Source organism: Diadema antillarum, unplaced genomic scaffold (genome assembly GCF_040938485.1).
Source record: "Diadema antillarum isolate AM-2024a unplaced genomic scaffold, OU_Dant_1.0 seq00000133_RagTag, whole genome shotgun sequence".
In the NCBI taxonomy this organism is placed as follows: domain Eukaryota; kingdom Metazoa; phylum Echinodermata; class Echinoidea; order Diadematoida; family Diadematidae; genus Diadema; species Diadema antillarum.
In genome coordinates, this window is record NW_027271210.1 from 135,030 (window position 1) to 159,414 (window position 24,385).

General features: G+C 35.9%; 1 protein-coding gene across 1 annotated transcript in view; it reads left to right on the forward strand.

Annotated features, from left to right (window-relative positions):
- The first annotated feature begins 1,751 nt into the window (after window positions 1-1,751).
- The window catches only part of LOC139727483 (adhesion G-protein coupled receptor G6-like), a 38,551-nt gene continuing 15,917 nt past the window's right edge, over window positions 1,752-24,385 (forward strand). Inside the window, exons 1-4 of the mRNA XM_071638459.1 lie at window positions 1,752-2,091; window positions 21,327-21,581; window positions 23,225-23,266; window positions 23,898-23,998. Of these exons, the coding sequence (XP_071494560.1) occupies window positions 2,007-2,091; window positions 21,327-21,581; window positions 23,225-23,266; window positions 23,898-23,998 (483 nt within the window). The 5' untranslated portion in view covers window positions 1,752-2,006. The remainder of the gene's footprint in view (window positions 2,092-21,326; window positions 21,582-23,224; window positions 23,267-23,897; window positions 23,999-24,385) is intronic.

The window sequence follows — 24,385 nt, forward strand, 5'->3', positions numbered from 1 at the left end:
TATTTATAATTGTCACATATTTGATGGAATATTTCGAATTGTTAATCAAAGGGGTATTTAATTTATATCAGGGAAGTGAAGGGTTAGGGTCAGTGAAGCGGTGAAGGGTTAGGAAGGGGAAATCACCCTCCAATATGAGGGAAATAACTTTTGCATTTTATAAGTTAAAGATCTAATGCACACTTTTAATGAGATATTCGGAAATTTGTCAATCTCAAAAGTGTACCGAGCGAGGGACGTTAAGCATTTTTATGATTGCAATTTAATGCCAAAGTGCATATACTTCAGGTTGAACATTTGGAAAATAATGATTGTACAGGCCAACCACCCCCCCCCCCCCCCCTTCCCCAACAAGGGGGGGGGGGGGGGGCGCATCCAACCCAACTTATATCCATGTTGTGCACATTTAAGGGAAAGACTCCGCTGGACCTTCTGAGTAGTTAAATCTCGAACATTATGTTGAATTTCTTTCTCTCTTGAAACAGGCTAAAATCAGCAATGTTTTTGAAAACAAAATGGCGGCCATTTTGGGCAACATTTGGTTTTCGCGAAGAGAACTCGCGTGGTTTTATTGGTACTTACGTGCTTCATTTTCTCTCAATAAGTATTTTACTGGGTTCCTTATGTCTCAACATACATATTTAGACATTTGAGTGCGTATCGCGGTTACCAAGTTGCAGGTTTATGAGAGAAAATAGGAAATGGCAGCCATTCTAGGATTTCTGAAGTTGCTTAAGTGCTTTATGTGTGCTCTAAATAAGTATTCTTAAGTAGTTCCTTGTGACTCAAAACGTATATTTCAAGTGTGTACAGCTGAAATCTACTTCCAAAATTATGAGAAAAAATATCAGGAAATGGCGGTCATTTTGGCTGCCATCTTTGATTACGGTACTTGCGTGCGTCAACAACTCTTAATATCTATTTTATTGAGTACTTCATGCTTCAAAACATAAATTTAGACATTTAGATTTTGTATTTGAGATAACTGGTTGAAAAGTTTACAGAATTTCAGAAAATGGTGGCCATTTTGGACGCCATCTTAGATTTCGGTCAACATCTCGTAATATAATTTCTTTGAATTGTTCATGCTTCAAAACATATATTCAGACATTCAAATTTTGTATTTGGGATACCTGGTTGAAAAGTTATAGGAATTTCAGGAAATGGCGGCCATTTTGGACGTCATATTGGATTGAACGCTCAAAAAAGGATGTATGAGGACTTTTAGTATGTTATTCTAGACATGTCATCGTAGCTATCGGGAAAAAAAAACCAATCAGGTTAAAACTAACACTCTTGGACTAATTGTTTTCCCGTCCACAATAAAGAAGTTTCGAGCTTTATAATTTTTAAGAGAGGACAGAATGATATACTTAGATAACATATAAGCACATGAAAGGAATGTAATTATTACAATAGATATTGTCAAACCTCGCAGATAATAGTTGATTGAGGCCGGGTGCCAATATCTTAATTGTTAGCTTCAGTGCTTCAAATCTATTGGATATTCGCCAAAAGAGAAGAATGAACAAAGCCCTTGCTCCCTGTCACCTGGTCCCATGATTTGCTTGGAGTGGGACTGATATAATGTCGCTTTCAGATCGACTGAAACCACAACCAAGTTTCACATTAAGCCGCGGTCACTCTCTCCACTCTTATTTTGTAAATTGAGTGGATGAAACTGAAGCAAAAAAAAAAGAGAAGATAATAACAGTAATTTATACCAACGCTGCGGAAGCAGTTAACGCCATGCCACCTCGTGTTAACTGACGTCCAGCGCTCGCTTCAACAATAATCAAGTACATGTTGGCCTTCTCCGAAATGCACACTGGTAGTGAATTTCCTTGTCTTTCAGACCATGCGTCATTTTGTGTATTTGTTGGTTTCAGAAGATGTTGCGTTCTAATGTTTAGGGCATTTCCTTTTGAGTGACTGCGTATCTTCTTTTCTGATCACTGACAATCAGAGACGGGAAGAGAAAAACAACTTTGGGGATATTGGCTGTTATGGAGTCTTCATCCTCACGAGATTGGTCTCTCTTCCTTTTGCTGGTGTTTCTTTGTGCACGTCCATCCATCAGCTATGGCAGAAGTAAGCAATTGTCTTTATCATCATCATTATTGCTACCATTTTCTTACGTCAGGTATTCACATGCTCCAATCTATATACTGATATGAATTTGGTTTTGATTCAGTCTAGTAAGTGCAGTAATGTCATCATCGTGCAGTCACAAATTAAAATGCAAGTCGTCAAGGGGCAAGGTTTATCATCATTATTTTTTTTTTTTTTTGCGATACGTTAAAAGTCGGAGCCATCAGAAAGGTTGAAACAGAAAAGCAAGACTTGGCCCCATTTCATAACAGATGTTACGATAGCAACTTATGTTGATATGGCAATTTCCCATGGCAACAGCCAATCAGGAACAGTGGCTTATCTGGGGGGGGGGGGGGGCAAGGGGGGCACGTGCCCCGGGCGCCACTCCTTGGGGGCGCCAAAAACGAAAAAACGAAAAAACGAAAATAAAAGAAGGGAAAAAAAGAAGAAGAAGAAGAAGAAAAAAATCGCCCGGACGCGGGGTGGGGGGAGGGGGGGGGGGGGGGGGGGAGGGGGAGGGGAAGAATGGGGGGGGGGGGCACAAAACCAAGTCAAGCAAGATTAGAAACAAAACATGATGATGACGCGGACATAAGCGGAAATACAAAAATTTTCGGCTCGCTCGCTGCGTTCGCTTGCCAAAATTTATCATAAAAAAAAACAATAAAAAAAAGATAAGACAAAAACGTGATGATGACGCGGACAAAATGACAATGTCTATTGTGTTCACACATGGTATTTTACATTTAGCAGGCAAAATGTTACACGGACCATGCAGCGGCTGCAATTTCTTCCGCTCTGAAGCGATTGCCGATTGGATCAAAAAGAGGGCACCAATGGTTTCGAACATAGGGGAGGGGGAGGCGCAGAAAAAAAAAACAAGTCAAACAAGATAAGAACAAAACCTAATAATGACGCAGAATATACCAATTTCGGCTCACTCGCTCGTACTAATTTAGAGTATTTTTACAAGTCCTCAGTGTGTTGGTATTAATCGTTATTTATAAGGCCGTCACTTTGACTCTATGGGAATCGTAGATTTAATAAGCAAAAATGACAAGAATTCCATGTTTTGTAAGCTGATATACAAAAACTTTCTGCTCGTTCGCTTCGCTGCCTCGCTCGCCAAAATTTATATTAAAAAAAAACAAACCTAAACGTGATGATAACGTGAAAATATACAAATTGCGGCTCACTCGGTCGTACTAATTTAGAGAATTTTTGCAAGCTAGTCCTCATTTTGTTGGTAAAAATCGTTATCTATAAGGCAGTCACTATATCTTGATTAGAATCGTAAGATTTAACAACCAAAAAATGACAAGAATTCCATGTTTTGTAAGCTGAAATACAAAAATTTGCGGCTCGCTTGCTGCGCTCGCTCGGCAAAATTTATAAAAAAGAGATAAGAACAAAACGTCATGATGACGCGGAAATATACAAATTTCGGCTCACTCGCTGGTACTAATTTAGAATATTTTCAAGTCCTCATTTTGTTGGTATAAATCGTTATCTATAAGGCCGTCACTACATCTTGATTAGAATTGTAAGATTTGATAAGCAAAAAAATGACAAGAATTCCATGCTTTGTAAGCTGAAATACAATAATTCTCGATATTTGATTCTGATATTTGAATCACCCTCAAAAGACCCCTTTTAAGTGCTTGAAAAAGCATATCATGTGGACTTTTTGTAAAGTCCCTCCCGGAATGGGGTCGGAGATATTAGAGGTGCAATTTTCGCGCTTGCCCCGGGCGCCGTTTTCCCTAGATATACCACTGATCAGGAAGCTGGATTCTTGTCGTTACCATGACAATTGTCATTCCTGCAAGAGTTGCTATCGTATCAACCTTTCTTTTCTTTTCTTTTTTTCAAATGGGGCCCAGGTGTTCCTGCAGCCCCCCAAGCCTCGTTGATGAATCATCTTGGTCGAGAGAGATAAGATGTCTGTAAGGTTGAAAGTCTTTGAAGTATGATGAATACGCGATCATTATCGTCTTGTTTAATTGTTTTTGATGTAAGATCCATAATGTTCCGATAACAATTTTTTTTTTCAGAAAATGCATCCATTTCTCTAACGTATAGCTATTACATGAAAGTGCCGAATTCCGTTTAGGTCAGCATATATTTTTCTTTCTTTCTTTAAAAATACACCATCTTGTGTATCTTACTTTGAATATGGTAAACATGTATTTTTGACACTAAAGAGGGATAAAGATGAACAGAATATGCCAGTATACGAAAAGTACTTGTACATGTACACGGGTTTCTCTGAATTTGGCTGTTGTCTTTTATGGATTTCCTCTACTAATTTGCTTTAGCATTTTCGTGTTTTTATGTTATGACTTGAATAGTGATTCGATGCTATTTCATGGTGTAATGAAAAGGGGTATGTCAAAGAGAGTAGGCAAGAACTTCATGAATTCTGAATTAGTTGTAGAAGTCTAGATATGACTACGTTTAAAATAGTCATTATAATTCTATTCCGCTGTTACACCTATGTCTTTAGCACCAGCGTTTCTCCTGAGTTCGAAAAGAAACAAGACCAGTTATGAGTTTTCTTTGGCCTTGAAAAAACGACTACCCCTAATATGGCTGAAACATTTCCTGTGGTGTGAATGACCTGGTCACGCGCGAACATGGCTAAGACTAGTTGCCGACATCAAACAGCCAAAAAGTACCGATGACCATCGACTGCCAATCTGTGCACGACTAGCTGCAGACCGGTCAACCAACAGTTACCGACCTTTCGCAACAGGATAACACATCAACAACAACAATAGCAACAACAACAACAAAAATAATTTGATGATGAATAGGGGAGCGGTCGACTGGACGTCTGCGTCTTAACCCATGATTGATTTTATCATAACACGCATTTCCCATAGAAGCTCGCCCGAGTATACCTGGGACTCGTCCTCAACGGGTTTTTACTGCCTATTTGTTTCTGATGTTTTAATAGCTCTCGGGAACCAAACAAACAAACAAACAAACAAACAAACAAACAAACTGTTTTTCCCTCAGTCTCTGAATCACACTGCTGCCACTGCTATTCGACTGAGATATTTCTTGTCGCTACCTTTTTCCCGACCTTTCGCTCAGGCATTTTTTTAAAATCATTATACTGTTCATTTTGTGTGATCACAAACACTCTAGAAAAAAAAGAATGCGTTTACTACATTAATTAATATAATTAAGTTGCCGACAACTTGGCAAATGGTTGGCAGTTTGTCTTTAATTGGTTTGAAATTGGTTAGCAAAAGGTTCCGGACCAAAACACTTCAAGCCACAGGCCGGAAATCACCGAAGACAACTCTTTAAAACTCAAACAAACAAAACAACAAAACAAAAACAAACCTACACACAAATCACCTTTTTTATGACTTGTGACTACGAACTGCGGGTCATTGAATTCTGAGGTCCTAGAATGGATGGCGACCAGTCTTCGCTTTGTGTGACCACACGGCCTTAAAGAGTTAATGAATGATTTAAGTTAAAACGATTCGTTATTTTCTTTCTTCTGACATTGTAGGCTCTCTCTTATACAAGTATTAAAAGCTTGTCAAACATCGTGTATTGAGATGCCAAACGATATCGAGTACACAATGATGGCGTTTTATTTAGGAAAAGTGAAAACACAACAACTGAAAAAATAAATCGTAACAAGAAACCATCATTTTGATAAATTACCACGCTAAGATAGCTCGACATCATAGTGATATGTGTTGACATTGATAATGAAGTACTTCGTTCTTTTGACCAGTGCGCCTCCGCGACAACCATTGTTTCTTTCCAGTTTAATACAGTTAGGGCCTTGTACAGTTGATTATTTCATTCGTACAAGGGCAATTATACTCCCAGGACTATTACCCCCCCCCCCCCCCCCCCAGCTTAATACTGGTTAGGGATAGGGTTACAGTAAATGAAGGGTTTCTTTGCAAAAACCGATAAGTCCATTTTTGAAGATTTTGAAGTACGATATCTGTCATAAAGTACAAAATAATACCTTTTAAATGATATATTGGTCACTATATATAAAGGTATTTTTTTTTAAGTTATGGTCAAAAGAAGCACATTTTTTTATTATTCTCTTTATTTTTCTTGACCTTTAATCGCAAATATCTTCATTTGGCAAATATGGACTTATCGGTTTTTGCAAACAAACTCTTCAAATATTAGCGTTAGGGTTAGGTTTAGGGTATGAGTTTGGGTTAGGGTTATTATCAGGTTCAGGACTAGGGTTAGGGTTAGCGTCAGGGGAAGGGTCTGCGGTAATTGCCTAGGGGTTACTCTTTATGTGCCACGTTCGCACGCCCGACTCAGTCGTCGGTGTGCTAACTTCGTATATTCTGCTCAAACGCACAAACCAGCCGGAACCGATCGATAAATCGCCAAATGCCTCATTACAATGAAAACGTTTCTCGCGGGTCAGTTCCTGCCACACGTAGCTTGCATGTTATGTAGTGATTGAATATCAACCGGTGGTCCTTTCTAGATTTGAAAGTTGGATTTCTAGTTTCTGTCAATGTTTTGTGTGCAAACGTCGTGCCTCTACAACCATGCAGCTTCTGTTCTTTTGCAAGAAAATAATCATAGATTTGTCATTGCAATTTACAACAAAGCAAAGCTAGCAATTCTCTGTACAAGTTTGCTCATTACATGTCAACAAAAAATCTACTAAAGTTACATGGATTTGAAAAAAACAAAAACAAAATGTTTTCCCAAAGCAGGACTACGTTGGTGTCTCAGAATAATGTGACAGACAGGGGGTTTACACCATGGCACGTATAGAGTTAATTGACCTATAGGACAGATTTGATTCATGACGATTCGTTCTCACCTTTCTATTCTGATCTATAGGCCCTCTCTTTTACTCATCTTTTCACACATCGTGTAATGAGATGCCAAACAATAGCGAGTACCTATGGTATATACTATTTCAATTGGGAAAAGTGAAAGCGCAACAAGTAAAAAAAAAAGTCATACCATGTCACCATCATCTTTTATTAATTACCTGCATTTCCAGTCGGTTTATAAACCCTGGTGACATCGGAAGACCTTATAGTGATATTAATTTTGTTGATATCGAAATTGAAGTACTTCATTCTTTCGACCATGGCCTCCGAGACAACTTTAATATCCTTCCAGTTCAATACAATCATGACATTTCCACTTTCTATGAATAATTGATGAATAGTTACAATGAATCAAATGTGTCACAAGTTATTGCGAATGATACTTTGTCAAGGAGTCTGTTGATTTTTATTGAGCATCCCATTACATGATATGCTGCGGCGATCCGCACAACTCTAACGAAATAATTTCCTGCATGCAAGAGCTGGAGGAAAGGTAAAAAAAAACAATGAAAAGACAAAAAAATAAAATCCATATTTTCTATGCATAACTTCACCTAGAATTGCATCAAATTATATGTACAATTAATATTGAAAGAATAAACTGATAGGAAAGTAGCTAAGTTATTGCTCTACATGTAATGTTACAAATAAAAAATACACTGTCCCATTGTGTTCAAATTGGCCTTTATCCGTGTACAGTGACATTCGAAGAAAAAAACAAATGGAAGCCCAAGTTCCTCGTGGCTTGCAAATGCATACTAATCCTTTGCCAATGAGTCAAAATATAATGTGCACGAATTCCACACACACGCCTATGGACCGATAATCACTAATATGACACACAAAGGCTTAAAACAAGGATATGCAAAGCAAATGCATGTTGACTTGTATTGATTTATAATATCCTGGTCATCAGTGGCGTATCTAGGGAAAACGGCGCCCGGGGCAAGCGCGAAAATTGCGCCCCTAATTGATAATTCTAATGTTCAACCCCAACCCCATCCCGATCGGGACTTTAAAGAAGTCCACATAATATACTTTTTCAAGCACTTAAAACGGGTCTTTGGAGGGTGAGTTAAATGTAATATATTTTGATAAATTTTGGCGAGCGAGCCGTAAATGTTTGTTTTTCAGCTTACAAAATATGAAATTTTGGTCTTTTTAAATCTTACCATTCTAATCAAGATATATTTACGGCCCTATAATAAAGATAACGATTTATACCAACAAACTGAGAACTTCAAAAAATACTCTAAATCAAACTGAGAACTTCAAAAAACACTCTAAATTAGTACGAGCGAGTGAGCCGAAATTTGTACATTTCCGCGTCATCATTACAGTTTTTTATTATCTTCTTTAATTTCTTTTGCCCCCCCCCCCCCATAATTGAAACCGTTGGCGACCTCTTTTGATCAAATCGGCGATCACTTCAGAATGAAAGAAATTGCAGCCGCTGCTCCATGTAACATTTTGCCTGCTAAATATAAAATTTTGATTTGATTTGATTTATTGGTTCCTGCATTATATCATTGCTTATGCAGATACATACACATATATCATATACATTGTTGGTACCATACATATAAATGGATATACATAAACATTAAGTGCTAACAAGGTAAGTTTCTTCATTACCTTTAGAATGTACAGCAATACAGTTTCTTCATTGCCTTTACAATGTACAACAGAACATATCAGTGATGCAATGAATAACGCAGAAGGGCTACAGCTTAAGCATTGCTTGATTTGCATGCAGCCCTCGTACATAATACATAACATATAGGAAAATAAGGGGAGGGATGACTTGCATAGAGATAGGATAGGAGAAAGGAGAGAGGAGAGGTCTGTCTGCTTTCACTATACACAAAGTTAGATCACCTGGATCACTGAATAGTAAAGCATAGCAAAGTATTTTCTCACCGAGGTACAGGTGAACACTTACAGGTCATGGTCGGTTACATAACATTACGCAATAACTTCTGAACGGCGATAATTCAACGAGGGAATTTCACATACGATACAATTGCAATGACATTATAAGATCACTGATATCCAGAAAGCAGCATTGTCTTTACAGCTTTCTTGAAAGAATACATAGACTTTAAAATTCGAATTTCTGAAGGAAGAGAGTTCCAAATATCAGGTCCAGTGTGTCTGATAGATTTCAGAGCCATCATCGTTTTAGGATTTTGTAGATGAAATTTATCAGATTGCCTTGTGGGATAAGGATGTATATCCTTGTTTAACTGAAATAATGGGAGGAAAGAAGATGGCAACTGACCGTTGTACAAACGAAACATAAAAAAGTGAATTTTGCAGAAAATTGATATCATTTACCTTTAGTGTTTATAATTCTACGAACAAAGGATCCGAATAGTCCCGATGGCCTGAATTGGTACATATACGTATAGCTTTCTTTTGTAGAAGCAATATACTGTCAATGTGACTTTTCGCAGTTGCCCAAACAATGTTACAATATGAGATAGTCGACAATATCAACGAATTATAAAGCATTAATAAAACATTCTTTGGGACATAATACTTAAGCTTACAGAGTATACCAACGTTACGAGACACTTTATCTGAGATGTATTGCACATGAGCATTCCATTTCATATTTTCACTGATATATGTGACTCTGCACATCAAAACAAACAAAAAGTCGCCAGACATGAATTTTGGGTTAAGACAATATTCTGAAAGAGCAGACTTTAAGCTTTAAAACGATTTATAACTCAAATCAAATGGACTCTCCTAACCTATCTAAATATTGGAAAGAAAGCGCAAACTCAGGAAAAGTGTGAACTGAGAAAAGAGGCTCTGAAGTACAGTGTCTATTCAAGCGCTCAATCTTTACCAAACCGTGCTGGCTGTGCGATGAATGGGACAAAAAACAGGAAGTAAACCACCAGAGTGTCAACAATGAAGGGATTATCAGATTAAATTGAAATTAAGCATGCCTCATTAGCACATTCTTTCCATAATTAATGCCAACTTTCAAAGCAGTAGCACTATCTTTTCAAAAGGTATTAGAGTTGAAAGTGAAGAGTGTGGGCAAGGTTTTTCAGAAATGAAAAAGGGATTCTAAAGACACACCTAATCACACTATTCTACCAAAAATGTTCGAGATAAACTGCTAAAAAAACACACTTTCCTGCCCGTTTTATGATACCAAATTTTAGCATAACGTAAAAGAAGACCCGCTCTTTCAGAAAATATGAAAAAGTCAAGTTCGGCTAGGTTGACCCATTTCACTTATTTTCAGTCCTCACGCAAAATCAGTGTGTGCGACTTTATGTTCGTTTTGGGTGCACGGTCACATATATTCCAAGGAATTTGACACTTTCTTTTTGCTCCAATGATATACCATCCACCATTATATTCAAGTGGCGCATTTCATTTTTATTCTTTTTATTATGAAAATAAATAAAATTTGTCTTTTTTAAGTTGAGTGACAATTTATTGCTCTTAAACCATGTAGATAATTTCGGCAATTCAGTATTAAGAGTTCTTAAAAGCGACTGAAAATCAGAATTGGAACAAAATACGTTGGTGTCATCGGCGAACAGTATATATTGCAGTAACTTAGAGGAATTTGTAATATCATTTATATACACTAGAAATAGTAGTGGTCCCAATATGGATCCTTGTGGGACGCCACAATGTATGGGTAAAACTTCAGAGTTTACCGATTCATAGTATACGTATTGCTGTCTATTTGATAAATAATCTTCAAACCATTCCAGTGGAATGCCACGAACTCCATAACAATGTAATTTGCGTAAAAGGATAGTGTGGTCAAGAGTGTCGAATGCCTTGCTTAGGTCCATGAACACACCAATGACATGTTTTTGTTCAGCTAGGGCAGTCGACACTCTGTCATACAACTGGGCTAGTGCCATATCAGTAGAGTGAAATTTCCTGAAACCATATTGGTCTTGGTTCAGTATATCATTTTGTAACAAAAAATCATACAGTCTGTTATAAACAAGTCTTTCTATGACTTTAGAAAGACTAGGAAGAATAGAGATAGGTCGGTAATTCGAAACAAAAGAAGAGTCATCTTTTTTGTATATTGGAATAACTTTTGCAATTTTACATGCGTTCGGAAATACACCAGTTGACAACGACAAATTACAAATATGTACTAAAGGTGTCAATATACTCCCAACAATCTGTTTTAAACTAGAAATGTCGCTATGGCGACTGGTATGCCTCCGTCATAATGCACGATTCTCCTAATAGGTCTATAGTACATGTGGACAATGTGTGATTACATTTTCAGAAAACTGGCAAAATATCAAAATGACATGTTTGTCACAAATGCATCAAATGTTTACCTTCCTTGACCTATGTTTAATTGGATGAATAGGAGAGCATGTACTTTAACTTCGACGTTGACCCTTTCATAAGTTTACGCACTTGAGTAATTTTCAAGGTATGGAGAAAAAGTGCAATTTCTGTATTGAACAGTAAATTGTTATCATTTTCATCTGGCCTTTGATTCATAAGAGAATCACTGTCAGGCAGAACATACATAAATATGTACTAAGTTTAAAGATTACTTGAGCCGCCTCCGAGATATGGAAAAAGTAGTAAGTTCAGCACTTTCACTTGATCTTTGACCTTTTGAGCTTTGACCATCTTGGCAAAAAAAAAAAAAAAATCCCAGAGAATCTCTAGTGGGTAATATACATGCATACATTAAGTTTAAAAAAATAATCCTGCTGGCATTGCATAAATATAAGGAAAATAGTAAAATTTCAAAATATTGCCCTTGACCTTTGACCCCATAAACCCCAAATTCCCTAGCTAACTACTGACAGTCAGTACATGCATGTATACTTTGTTCCATAAAGATACTTTGAACAATTTCCAAGATACAGAGAAAAAAGTGAAATTTTAACATTTTACTTGACCTTTTGACCTTTGACCTTTTGACCTCATGACCCCAAACTTTCACCAAAGAATCTTAATTAGGTAATACATGTATACACTAAGTTTCAAGAAAATAATAGATATGGGGGAAATAGTGCAATTTTAAGCATTTGACCTGGACCTTTTGACCTTTGACCTTGAGCATGTGCACCCAAAAGTTGATAGGCACAACTTCACCCCCTAATACACATACATGCCAAGTTTCATTAGTCTACCTCAAAAGGTTTTGATAGTTACCCTGTCCACAAAATTCATTACGGACGGACGGAAGGACGGACGGACGGAAGGACGGACGGACGGAAGGACGGACGGACGGACAGACGGACGGACGGAAGGACGGACGGACGGACGGACAACCCGAAAACATAATGCCTCCGGCACCACTTCGTGGCGGAGGCATAAAAAGACGTGCTCATTTCATCATGACCACATGTATGACTAAATTTTATAGAATGCACAATATCAAGGATCTCATTAAAATCTGTTGGTTTGAAGAATAATGAATTATCGTTTGACGTGCCCAAGTACTGCGAGAAATCTGTGTGTGTATGATCAATCTTAGAAGCTTGACTAGGACCTACATTAACAAAATACTCATTAAAACAGCATGCTACATCTTTAGGATCACAAAACGTTTGTCCATTATTCGTAACTTGAGATGTTGACACCTTCTTTTGCTTACCAATGACGTCATTAATAACCTTCCAAGTGGCTGACATATCTCCAGTAGCATTTTCAAAAGCTTCCGTATAATACATTCTGCGAGAAAGCCTGATAATCTGTGTAAGTTTATTTCTGTATAATTTATATCGATTAACATTATCATTATCAGGATGCCGTAAACTATTTTTATATAAAACATTTCTTTTCTTAATGGAGCGAAAAATTCCCTTTGTTATCCACGGATTTTTGATTTTTTTATTGTTTTTCTTTTCAATTGTGGGGATATGTTTGTTAAAATAAGAAAGGAGTATATTCCAGAAGGTGTCATAAGCAATGTTTGGGTCTGCGGAAATTAATACATCATCCCATGTTTCCGTGATTAAATCATCGTTGAGTAATGATATATTTTCTAGTGTGAATTTCCGCTTCTTCTTACATTCTTTCTGCTTAACATGAGAATTCTGTGTGTCGCCACAAATGAAAAATATGGGTAAATGGTCAGAGATATCACTATACAAAAGACCAAATTTCGAATAATCTGTGTCAATATTCGTAAAAATATCATCGATCAACGTTGATGACGTGACAGTAATTCTCGAAGGCTTATCAATTGTAATATTACAAAAATTGGCTTGCAGAATATTGCAAAATTTATTTCTAAGAATATTGCAAAATTTATTTCTAAGAATGTGCTCTTCTTTCAAGAGATCAATGTTAAAATCACCCATAATATGTGACAGTGCACCTCAAAACGAACATAAAGTCGCACACACTGATTTTGCGTGAGGACTGAAAATAAGTGAAATGGGTCAACCTAGCCGAACTTGACTTTTTCATATTTTCTGAAAGAGCGGGTCTTCTTTTACATTGTGCTAAAATTTGGTATCATAAAACGGGCAGGAAAGTGTGTTTTTTTAGCAGTTTATCTCGAACATTTTTGGTAGAATAGTGTGATTAGGTGTGTCTTTAGAATCCCTTTTTCATTTCTGAAAAACCTTGTCTACACTCTTCACTTTCAGCTCTAATAACTTTTGAAAGGATAATGCTACTGCTTTGAAAGTTGGCATTAATTATGGACAGAGTGTGTTAATGAGGCATGCTTAATTTCAGTTTAATCTGATAATCCTTTCATTGTTGTTACTCTGGTGGTTTACTTCCTGTTTTTTGTCCCATTCATTGCACAGCCAGCACGGTTTGGTAAAGATTAAGCGCTTGAATAGACACTGTACTTCGGAGCCTCTTTTCTCAGTTCACACTTTTCCTGAGTTTGTGCTTTCTTTCCAATATTTAGATAGGTTAGGAGAGTCCATTTGATTTGAGTTATACATCATTTTAAAGCTTAAAGTCTGCTCTTTCAGAATATTGTCTTAACTAAAAATTCATGTCTGGCGACTTTTTGTTTGTTTTGAGGTGCAGGGTCACATATATACATCTTTGTTTTCTTGATTAATCAGCTCTAATAAGACATCAAAATTATCCAAAAATGAATAACTATCTGTATGAGGGGGCCTGTACATTACACAAAGTATTATATTTTTTCTATTATACATATTAATTTCAACACATGTGCAATCAAATTCATTTCCATTGTACATCAAATCAGGCCTTTCTTTGACATGTGTGAACACAATAGACATTGCCATTTTATCTGCGTCATTATCACGTTTTTTTTTCTGTTTTTTTTAAATAAATTTTGACAAGCGATTGCAGCATGCGAGCTGTAAATTTGTGTATTTCAGCTTACAAACCATGGAATTCTTGTCATTTTTTTGCTTATTTTAATCTTACAATTCTAATCGAGATATAGTAACGGCCTTATAGATAACGATTTATACCAACAAGCTGAGGACTTGAAAAATACTCTAAATTAGTACGCGCGAGTGAGGCAAAATTGGTATATTTCCACATCATCATCACGTTTTGTTCTTATTTCTCTCTCTCTCTCTCTTTTTGGGGGATAATTTTTGGCAAGCGAGCGCATCGAGCGAGCAGAAAATGTTTGTATTTCAGCTCACAAAACATGGAGTTTTTGTCATTTTTTGCTTATTTACAATTCTAATCAAGATAGAGTGACGGCCTTGTAGATAACGATTTATACCAACAAACTGAGGACTTGAAAATATGCTCTAAATTACTAGTGCGGATAATTTTTGTATTTCAGTTTACAAAACATGGAATTTTTGTGTGAACAAAATAAACATTTTCATTTTGTCCGCGTCATCATCATATTTTGTTTTTATCTTGTTTGATTTGGTTTTCTGCGCCCCCCTCCCCCCCTCCCTCCCTCTTCCATTCTCCTTCCCCCAGTCAGGGCGATATTTTTCTTTTTCTTTTTCTTCGTCTTCTTCTTCTTCTTCGGTTTTTTTTTTTTCGTTTTTACGTTTTTGGCGCCCCCAAGGATTCGCGCCCGGGGCACGTGACCCCCTTGCCCCGCCCCCCCCCCCGGATACGCCACTGACTGGTCCTACATTATATGGCAAAACGAATATCTTAATACTTCGTATACTTTGTACAACTTGCTGTTTTTCTACAGATCTTGGTTACGCCCACAAAAAAAAACAAAGATTATGTAATGACATCATCTTTTAATCACTGATCAAGTACTAATGTGGCTACCTAAGGCTTTGGAAAGCACCTTCCCCTAGATCGTGGAGCTATAATATCTACATGCATAGACTGCACCCATTTTTTTTAAATGCTTCGTGTAGGGGAGTGTGTATTCCAATGTCTCTTTGAATCATATCAGCACTTTTTTTTAAATTCCAGTGAGAAGAAGTTTTCAAGTATAGGCTAAGTTATTATATATATGGGTCAGAATTTTGAACGATGTACAATTGAGCCAAAACAAGGCAAAATTTAAAAAGTAGGAAATTCTCCAAATCATTCATCTTACCTGAAAGAGTATAACTCAAGCTTTAAAATGAACCCAATTATACTAGGATTTTCCCAGAGGAACAAGTTTTTATTCACCGCTGAAGTTTACCATGTCCAGAGCAGCGAACGTCCGTGAGGAATAGTACTGCACATACATTTGAATACCATTTAACATAGTTTCCAAAGATCTGATTCAGTTCAAAATCCTAACGAAATATCTTAAGTGACATGTGTACGTGATTGCAGAATATTAAGCTTGTACTCTTAACCTGTACGTAATGGTAGACAACTGATGATTTAACTAAATTCGTCATTTCTGTGGAAATATTGCTCTTCCGCTAAACACTTTCTTAACTTTACGCGCATTTTACAGAAACTCAATATTTTCACCTCTTATTTCACTATCCCATACTTTAATCCTCACTCCCAAATAATAATATACCTTTTTAAGATGTATCTCATCTGGGCAGTCTCTATAACCCAACAAACATAGCATAGTTTTCATCACGGAGGTTCGCATGTAGCTCACGGACGTTCGGAACAAACAAGATATTGAACAATGCAGCTCTCTTGAGTTGGAAACGCATTCTACTCACAACAAACAGCAATTTCATGTCGAGAACAAACTCATATGCAAAATCCTGAATAGATATTACAAATTCTCAATTATATAAGCTTGTTTATCTTCTCATACTGAGGAATCAAAGAAAAAACAATTTTTCCATCTCTCGTAAATGAACGTACAAACGTACGTGTAATCTCAGTGACGTAGTCGATCCTTGAGAACGAATATATTTATCAAAATTTCGTTATCATGAAGTAAATATTCAGGTCCTAAACTTGTTATATAAAGTCTACAATGCAAAATTTGCTTTTTTATATAACGAACATGATCACAGCTAAAATCATGACAAAGAATTAATGTAGAAAAACAACAGAAATGTGCTCCGTTATAGAAATACGAAGTTTAGCTGGGGAGGGCAAACGAATACGTTAGGAAGAAATCCCTCTGTGTTTGCTCCTTGTGTTACACACTGTTACCGAGGAGAATTTGTGTTATTATATTAGTCAGAAATGATAATAGGTTCGATACTGCGAAGTTTCGTCATAACAAGACACAATAAGTCCATATAACTTGGATGGATGTTTGTGACTTCGATATTATACAATACGGTTTGTTATAACAAACCTTTTGTAGCGCGTCATTTCGGAGGCTCGTTATTCATACAGTTTGTCAATAGGAAAATTGATAGAGTTCGTATAATTATGAAGCTTTTTTATTCGGTAAATGATAGGAATCTCCGAAGGTTAACCGAAAGGCTTATTAATTGGAACATGAAAAATTATGTTCGCTTATCCAAATGTGGAGAAACAAGTTAACAACTAAAATCCTCCAATTTCAAAACCTCATAATAACTGTTTTCACCTAAACGAATATCATGCCCATTCCACTTTTAGAAGAACGGACCTAAAAATAATGATCCTTAATATCTATTTTTCGAAGAACATTTCTAATAACAAACCTCCTAAATTAACTACAATTTTTTTCCCATTTTGGAATAACAAACCTTTGGACATCGGAGTAACGAATCTTTGGAAGAGCGAACGTATTAAAGTGCAACCTTAAACCTATTCTTAATCATTACTTTTTTTAACATGTGTTTTCAAAGGAAGCACAAAAGCACAAACACATCGACGATCTCTCTGTCTCTTATATGTAAAATGAAAAAAAAATCTTGGAAAAATTACAAATGAATATTGCTTTTCATTGATGAGTATAAAAACAACACCATGTGATGATAAGCAGAGGATTTGTGTGTTTTCATCAGACAATAATTGTATACTGCATGATTTTTGTTCGCTTGTGACGGCATTTCGATGAATAAAAAACAAAACATAAACAAACAAACAAAAACTTCTCCAGAGGAATTTGGTATAACGGGAGTGCACTGACAATTCGTTTCTCTGTGTGTTGGAGCTCGATCCCTTCTCTGTTTCTCAGTCATTTTCATTCAACTGCTTCCACGTCCTTTTAAAACTTTTCCGTTTCTTATTCAACACATGCTCATTACAGACTTCTTCCGTCATTATCTTGAATGTGATTGCCAAGGACTTTTCGGATTTGTTTTGGTTTGTTTTGTTTTGTTTTTGTTTTCTGTTTGGTCGCAGCATGTTCAGGCTACTGAGGGAATGAGAGAAAATCGTCATGAAGAGAAAAATAACAATGAATTAAGGCATTTAATATCATGACAATTACAGCGAACGTCCGTTATGGAGACCAAAACTGGATGTGTTCTGTTTGAGACGGCAGCTACCATACTCAAAAGATAAACACTTAGAGCACCTGTCACTAAAAAGTGGCACTGATCCTCTTTCTCCTACTATGTAATCCACTGACTTATTCAACCAACGAACATCCGTGAAAAAAACGTTTTCCGTTTGTTATTACAGGTAAATTGAGTGCTGAACGCTATTCACTTTCGGGTATGAGCGGCTCGGTGATTTGGTAATATTTTCAACTAACATTAATCTTATGTGCAGGGATATATTTGTAATTGTCAGAAATTTCCTTTCTCGGACAGAACGTCCGTGAGCGAAACTTTCAGAACCTGTAACAGTACAAATTTTCTCCAGAACCTCATTAGAAAGACATTTAAACGCACAGAAATTACAGATTACGCAAAATTCCATTTTCCTATAACTTTGTTTTAAGTGTTTAGCTGTTTTTTGTATAATTAGAGGGCAAACAAGCGTAAAATTGCGAGTAAATTTTCAATTGTTTGTTCATCATGATCACATAACGCCTTAAAAATTCTGAAACTAACGTTCTAAACTCATTTTCTATTTTGTAAAACTTTATTTGTCGCTATTCGAGCCAAAAGTTTTAAAGAATACAGGACACTTTCGGGACAAGTTATCCCTATCGGAGGGATTGCATACGTCACGGACGTTCTCTGGAATTATCACGGACGTTCGTTCTACTACTAGGGTCATGTTCCAGGACGGATATCTAATCGGCAGAGAGTACCTAGCCTTCCTAACTCTTTCAAAAATTTGAAAATGTATTGTCAATGCAAATTATAAGAAATTTGACATCCTTACAACATATGTATTGCTCAGAGGGGGATCAGGAGGTGAATTTTCAGAGAAAATATTAATTATTTCTTTGATTTTTGGTGAATTGCATGGTCCAAAAACTGCGGACGAACCTCAGTCCGCTCCAAAAATGGCATGCAGCTCCTCGGCTAGAGAGCCAAAAGTAAAATGCACCTTCGCCATCAAAGCAAGATGGTGTCCCACTCGAAAACGTTTTAATCATCACGGACGTTCTTTTTTTCTTGGAGGTTCGTCTAAAAATGTAATTTCGGTTCCTATTTGACAACGGATGGACAGAAACTCAAAACAAACATATCATCGTGTTGCTAGATCTTAGTTGATCACGACTCAGAACAGTATCGCCAATAACGTTTCATGGGCTACGATCTTTATTAGAAAATAGCGGAGGCACGTCCGTGACGAAAACTGAGTATAATTTTGCATAAAAGAATATTACGTCCCATGTACAGCCAGCAGACGTACAATTTTTGCAGGATATGTTCATTAGGTGGAACACCAAATTTTCGTATACGTTACAGTTGGAACAACAAAGTAGAATTTGCAGCAGCGATAGAAATAAAAGCATCACGGACGTTCGTCTGTTTAGGACTTTGATATTTTAATTGTTCTCTGTAATTTTATACGTGCTCATAAAGTTCTTATAATTTTGTGGTACATACCCATGATATGTCAGATCCAGAGCATGGTCAGATATTAGATGCCACGTACCATTAAAAATGCACATCATTAGTTTGAAAAACAAAAATTATTGTGAAAATAGCGTTTTTACCGTATTTTTACGCTTTAAGTCCTTGTGAAATGAAAAATATCAGGCAAAAGTCAACCAAACCATATATTTCCTGAAAGGAAATTTACCAATCTTTGAGATGACATGAAAAAATCTGGTTTCTTAGATCATCCTGGCGTGTTCTAAGGAAAAGAATGTCATAAGGTACGAAAATTGGCAATTGTACATCGTTCAAAATTCTCACCCATATATATATATATATATATATATATATATATATATATATATAGAGTATATGAACATAAGAACGACCCAAGTCTATGGAAGACCATTTCGAGTAAACTTAAAAAAACTTCATATCTTTTTTATTTGTCCAATAATATTCTATTTAATTGTGATGGGAAGGCAACATTGTGTACAAGTTAGAACATATATTATTATGACAATTAACATTTACATTAATTGCGGAGAGGCCATTTTGTGTGATGGACTTGGGTCGTTCTTTGATTCATATGGACTTGGGTCGTTCTTTGATTCATATACATGATATTCTGCTATAGAGATGAGAGAAGGACGAGAGAGGGCGCTATAATATGAATGTAAGAATGACCCAAGTCCTTCATTCTTACATTCATATAAGATTTAACTCATTTATTTCCAGCACTTCCGGGGGTAATTAGGATTTATCATTTATACACAAGATGAGTCCATGCATAAGCTACAATTTCCCATGTAAAACTGAATTTGGCCAAAAATTGGACTTGGGTCGTTCTTATATTCAGGTCTATATATATATATATATATATATATATATATATATATATATTCTTCATATATCACATATATATATATATATATATATATATATATATATAAAGCAAATAAATGAATGGTGCGTATAACCATTTCCATCAGAAGAAAGCAAGGAAGTGTTCATTACAGCCTAGTATTTGTTCAACAATAATGATAATATATTAATCTTGATCATAACGTAATGTAAAACAATGACATGGATGTACCCTATTAAAAGTGTTGGATAATCTATAACTATGAGCATGAATGTCATACATTCTTTGGTGAGGAAAGTTTAGGCATTATGTCGGTTTTAAGAAAAAAAAACAAATGAGAATAAGTGCCCAAACTATAGAGGAAACTAAAATGTCAATGGGAGGTTCAATGTGAGGTGTGATTTTACGTTGTTGTCGTCTCTCCTCATTTTTGAATAATAAATCATGTTTGCATCCAAAATCACAATTAAAGGTATAGTGTATCGTATAGTTGGTTTAGACCTAATTGCAGGTTTCTTAAATTTTTTATGAGATAATGAGAAACCTCTTATAAAAATATGAAAGAGCATATACTTTAATGAGGAATTTAACGTTCATTAGATGCAAATTGGTTTTGAAATTGCTGATATATTCAAAACAGAAGTGTAAGATCCACCTTTCCTTACGATCGCTTTGTTTTACTTTACTTTTGGATCTTTCACTAATTCCACACTAACCTTTTATTAGATAAACTTTGAATTCCTCTTAAGATGGTATGCTCTGTTTCATGAATGTTTTCTTGGTATCCGCAGAAAAAAGTCAAAAGCCCAATTCTCATCTCTACCAATACTGTACCATCCCTTCAAGATTTAATGTGAATATGTAAAAAGTCCATCATTTTATTTTTATTTTTCACATCATTTGTCAGCAATTTGTACAATGATGTTCTTCTGATTTACTTTACTTATTGCATCAAATTTAGACATGATGTAGTGTGGGAAATGAATGATTATAACTAGTGTTATTACTGTCAATACACCCGGCCTGCATAATGCGTGTTACACCTTAAACATAGAAATAGATATTATAGTTTGTATATTTGAATTTATTTATTTTTTTCTCGTGTGGAATTCTGTGCCTATCAAAACAGAACATTGAACAACAAATCATGGATTGAAATACAATAAGAATCAACTCCATGAAACTATTGAAAATCTCCTTGGGAGATTAAGAAAACACTTTGACAGACCTGTTACAACTTTTAAGTATAGTAACGGTGAACTTTCAAATTAGATATAGGATGCTACCCAACGAAGTGTTTGTCACCACGAATAAGTCAGACTGAGTCCAATATGACGGTGACCTGGTGCTCGGGATGGTGCTTGGCAGAAGGCTACTACTACGCAGGTTTACACGACGGCGAAGAGTGCCACTGCGGCTGCTCCATGCTCTGCGACGAAGTCGACGCTGGGACATGGTGTGGGGTGCCTTGTTCCGGCAACTCGTTTGAATTCTGCGGCGGACACCAGGCCTTGAATATTTACTCAGGTATACAATCTTTTCCCCAGCAGAGGGTTTTTATAATGCTTCGGCAGAATTATCGGCTACAAATCGACAAATTTCAGACAGGATGTACTATGTAAAGATGAGAAAGGTTCTCTGAGGTTCGTGTTTTTGCACGATGTGTACTTGTAGTGGGCCTATAAATAGAGACAAAAGATGTGATGATGTCAAACTCTTCTTTTACAAGGTACTATAGGAGTACAGTCAAACTGTGTCATGTTACAGCTTCAAAGAAAAGAAAAATGTTTAATCAGTGTTCCAAGACATAGCAAAATTATCTGTAAGAATAAACCAAATGGAATATTGTCTAGCCCATTTCTTCGTGATGCTCTTACGAAGTTGTTTTCTCAAGTCTCAGCTTCAGAGAAGAGCAGCGCAAGAGAAAAATTGATGTCTATTAGAAACATATCAATAGTAATGATTGGAAAAAACGTTCCTATTTTGCTTTTTGAAAGTAAACTTGATTGCAGTAATACATGTATATCGTTTTTAAGCGCTCCCACGAAGTCAAGTTTTCTCAAGTCTCAGCTAGAAAAAAAAAAAGTGCTACAGAATGCAAACTCATTGTGTTATATATATATATATATATATATATATATATATATATAATATAAACGCGTGAGATTTCACGTATTGGCTCCATGAAGAAATGAAGAAACAAACTGGTAAAGCACGAGTTAATTCGACTCAAAATTTTGGCAGTCTGTCTAGGAATGCTCGCTCTACGTGTTCATTTTTACATATATATATATATATATATATATATATATATGAGTGTTTATTTGTTTATTTGTTCTTTATTATGTTTGAAAGCACTCACTTTTTCTTGTCTTGATGATTTTCCCTTCACCTCCACTTGAAAGACAATATTGCCAACTGTATTGATCCTATACCTGATTGGTTACTGATTCCTCACCAGATTTGCCATGAGCTCGACCCTCGTCATTTTGTTTCTAAACTATTAGATTGTCACGAAAGGCAATTATTTTCACATGTGACCTTAAATCAACCAAAAACGTCATGAGTGAGTTGCTTCGTGACCTTGTTTAAGGTATTGTTTACCATCGGAAGCAGTGATTAAACATGTTGCAGGCATCGCATTTGATGCATATGTCTGGTCAGTTCTATCGAAAAACATCCTACCAAGAAGTTCGAATGAAGACAAAAATTAAAAAGGAAGTATCACCATTTTTCTTAATAACTGCAGACGGTATATTCTAGAAACATTTTTATTATCTCTCATGTTTACATGTTCTTTATCTAACAAAAACTTACCATTAGCTATGCTGATTAACATTTTCTCACAACACTGTCCCTAACACTCATTTTAGAACCATTTTGAAATACTAAAGCTGGGTTTTGTATCATCATATGGTAAAAATGCCTTAAATGTTGGTCAGTTAATGAAAACAAAAATGAAATGACACATATGAGCTTTACCATTACATATCATGTATAACCCACGATATATTTATGGTGATTCCCGACTACGTTGTTTTTATGTATCTTCCTAGCGAAATATATCGAATTGATTGTGTGTTCCTGTTTTTCTTTTTTGTAATCTTAAAATGACTGCTGATTGTCATGATAATTAATGTTTATATTTTTTAACTCAATCACTTTCGCAGTATCTCCTGAAATGACTCCGGCTACAGTTTACATGCCATCAGGTACTTTCTCGATTATTTACTCAAAGTTTCCTCAAGCTTATGACATCTAATTTTCAGACATGTGTCCAGTGTTTTTTTTTTTGTTTTTTTTTGTTTTTGTTTGTTTGTTTATTACTTTTCGTAATGTTTCTTTTCGCGCTTCGGATGATCTTTTTTCAGTAGATAATCGCGTAACATTTTAGTATGAAAAACATATACAGTGTCACTTCTCTCATATTAATACATCAATGAAAGACTCTGAAATGTAATAATTCTGATTCGATATTTGCATTAATTGTATCTTTTTTCCCTTCTACACCTTTGAAAAACATATATGTCTTGGATAAAGGACCAAATGTGTAATGATAACTTTGATATAGTCTTGAAATTTGTATACACGCGCCTAATCGTTACATGTAATAAGTATGCTTTGTGTCTTTATTACAATTAAGACATTTCTGTTGTTGTTTTCTTTAACTTTTGTTTACACTTAGAAGACAAGTGACTGTTCTCTCGTTTATTTAAAAGTAGTAGGAAGAATAGACATCAAAGTATTGAAATTATGTGCTCGTACGTATACGAAAACCACAGAAATGAAATAAGATAAATTCCATCGCTTTTGAATTTAACGACACTTCCATCTTCGTTCCAGACGAAGAATGCAGGGTCAAGCCGTGCTTATGTCCGGAAACACCTCTGTATACCTTTTCACCCGAGATGTCCAACGATGAAAAACTCGCAGTTATAATGCAGGTATAATTGAACGAAAGAAGAATGTCTTTGTCAGGTATGTAGAGTTAAAAAAAAAATAAATAAGAGTAAGGAGTGAAAACAGAATCTAAAGAATATTTCATTTATTGGAAAATGCTGTAAACCTAAAACGTTGATTAACATTGTCAGTTTTACAGTGCGTATCAAAAAAAAAAGTTAATCCAACTTTGGAGGGCTACTATTTCATAATTATCAACTATTGAGAGCAACTGTTAGCTGTGAGGAAAGGGGAACTCTTCTTCTTTTCATTGATACCTATTTATGTTGATAGATATCGTGCATGACTGAGCACATGGACTTTAGAGACAACAATGACAAATTTCACCTTTTCCAAATTTGCGTGTTATTGTGAAGGAACAATGCATGTCT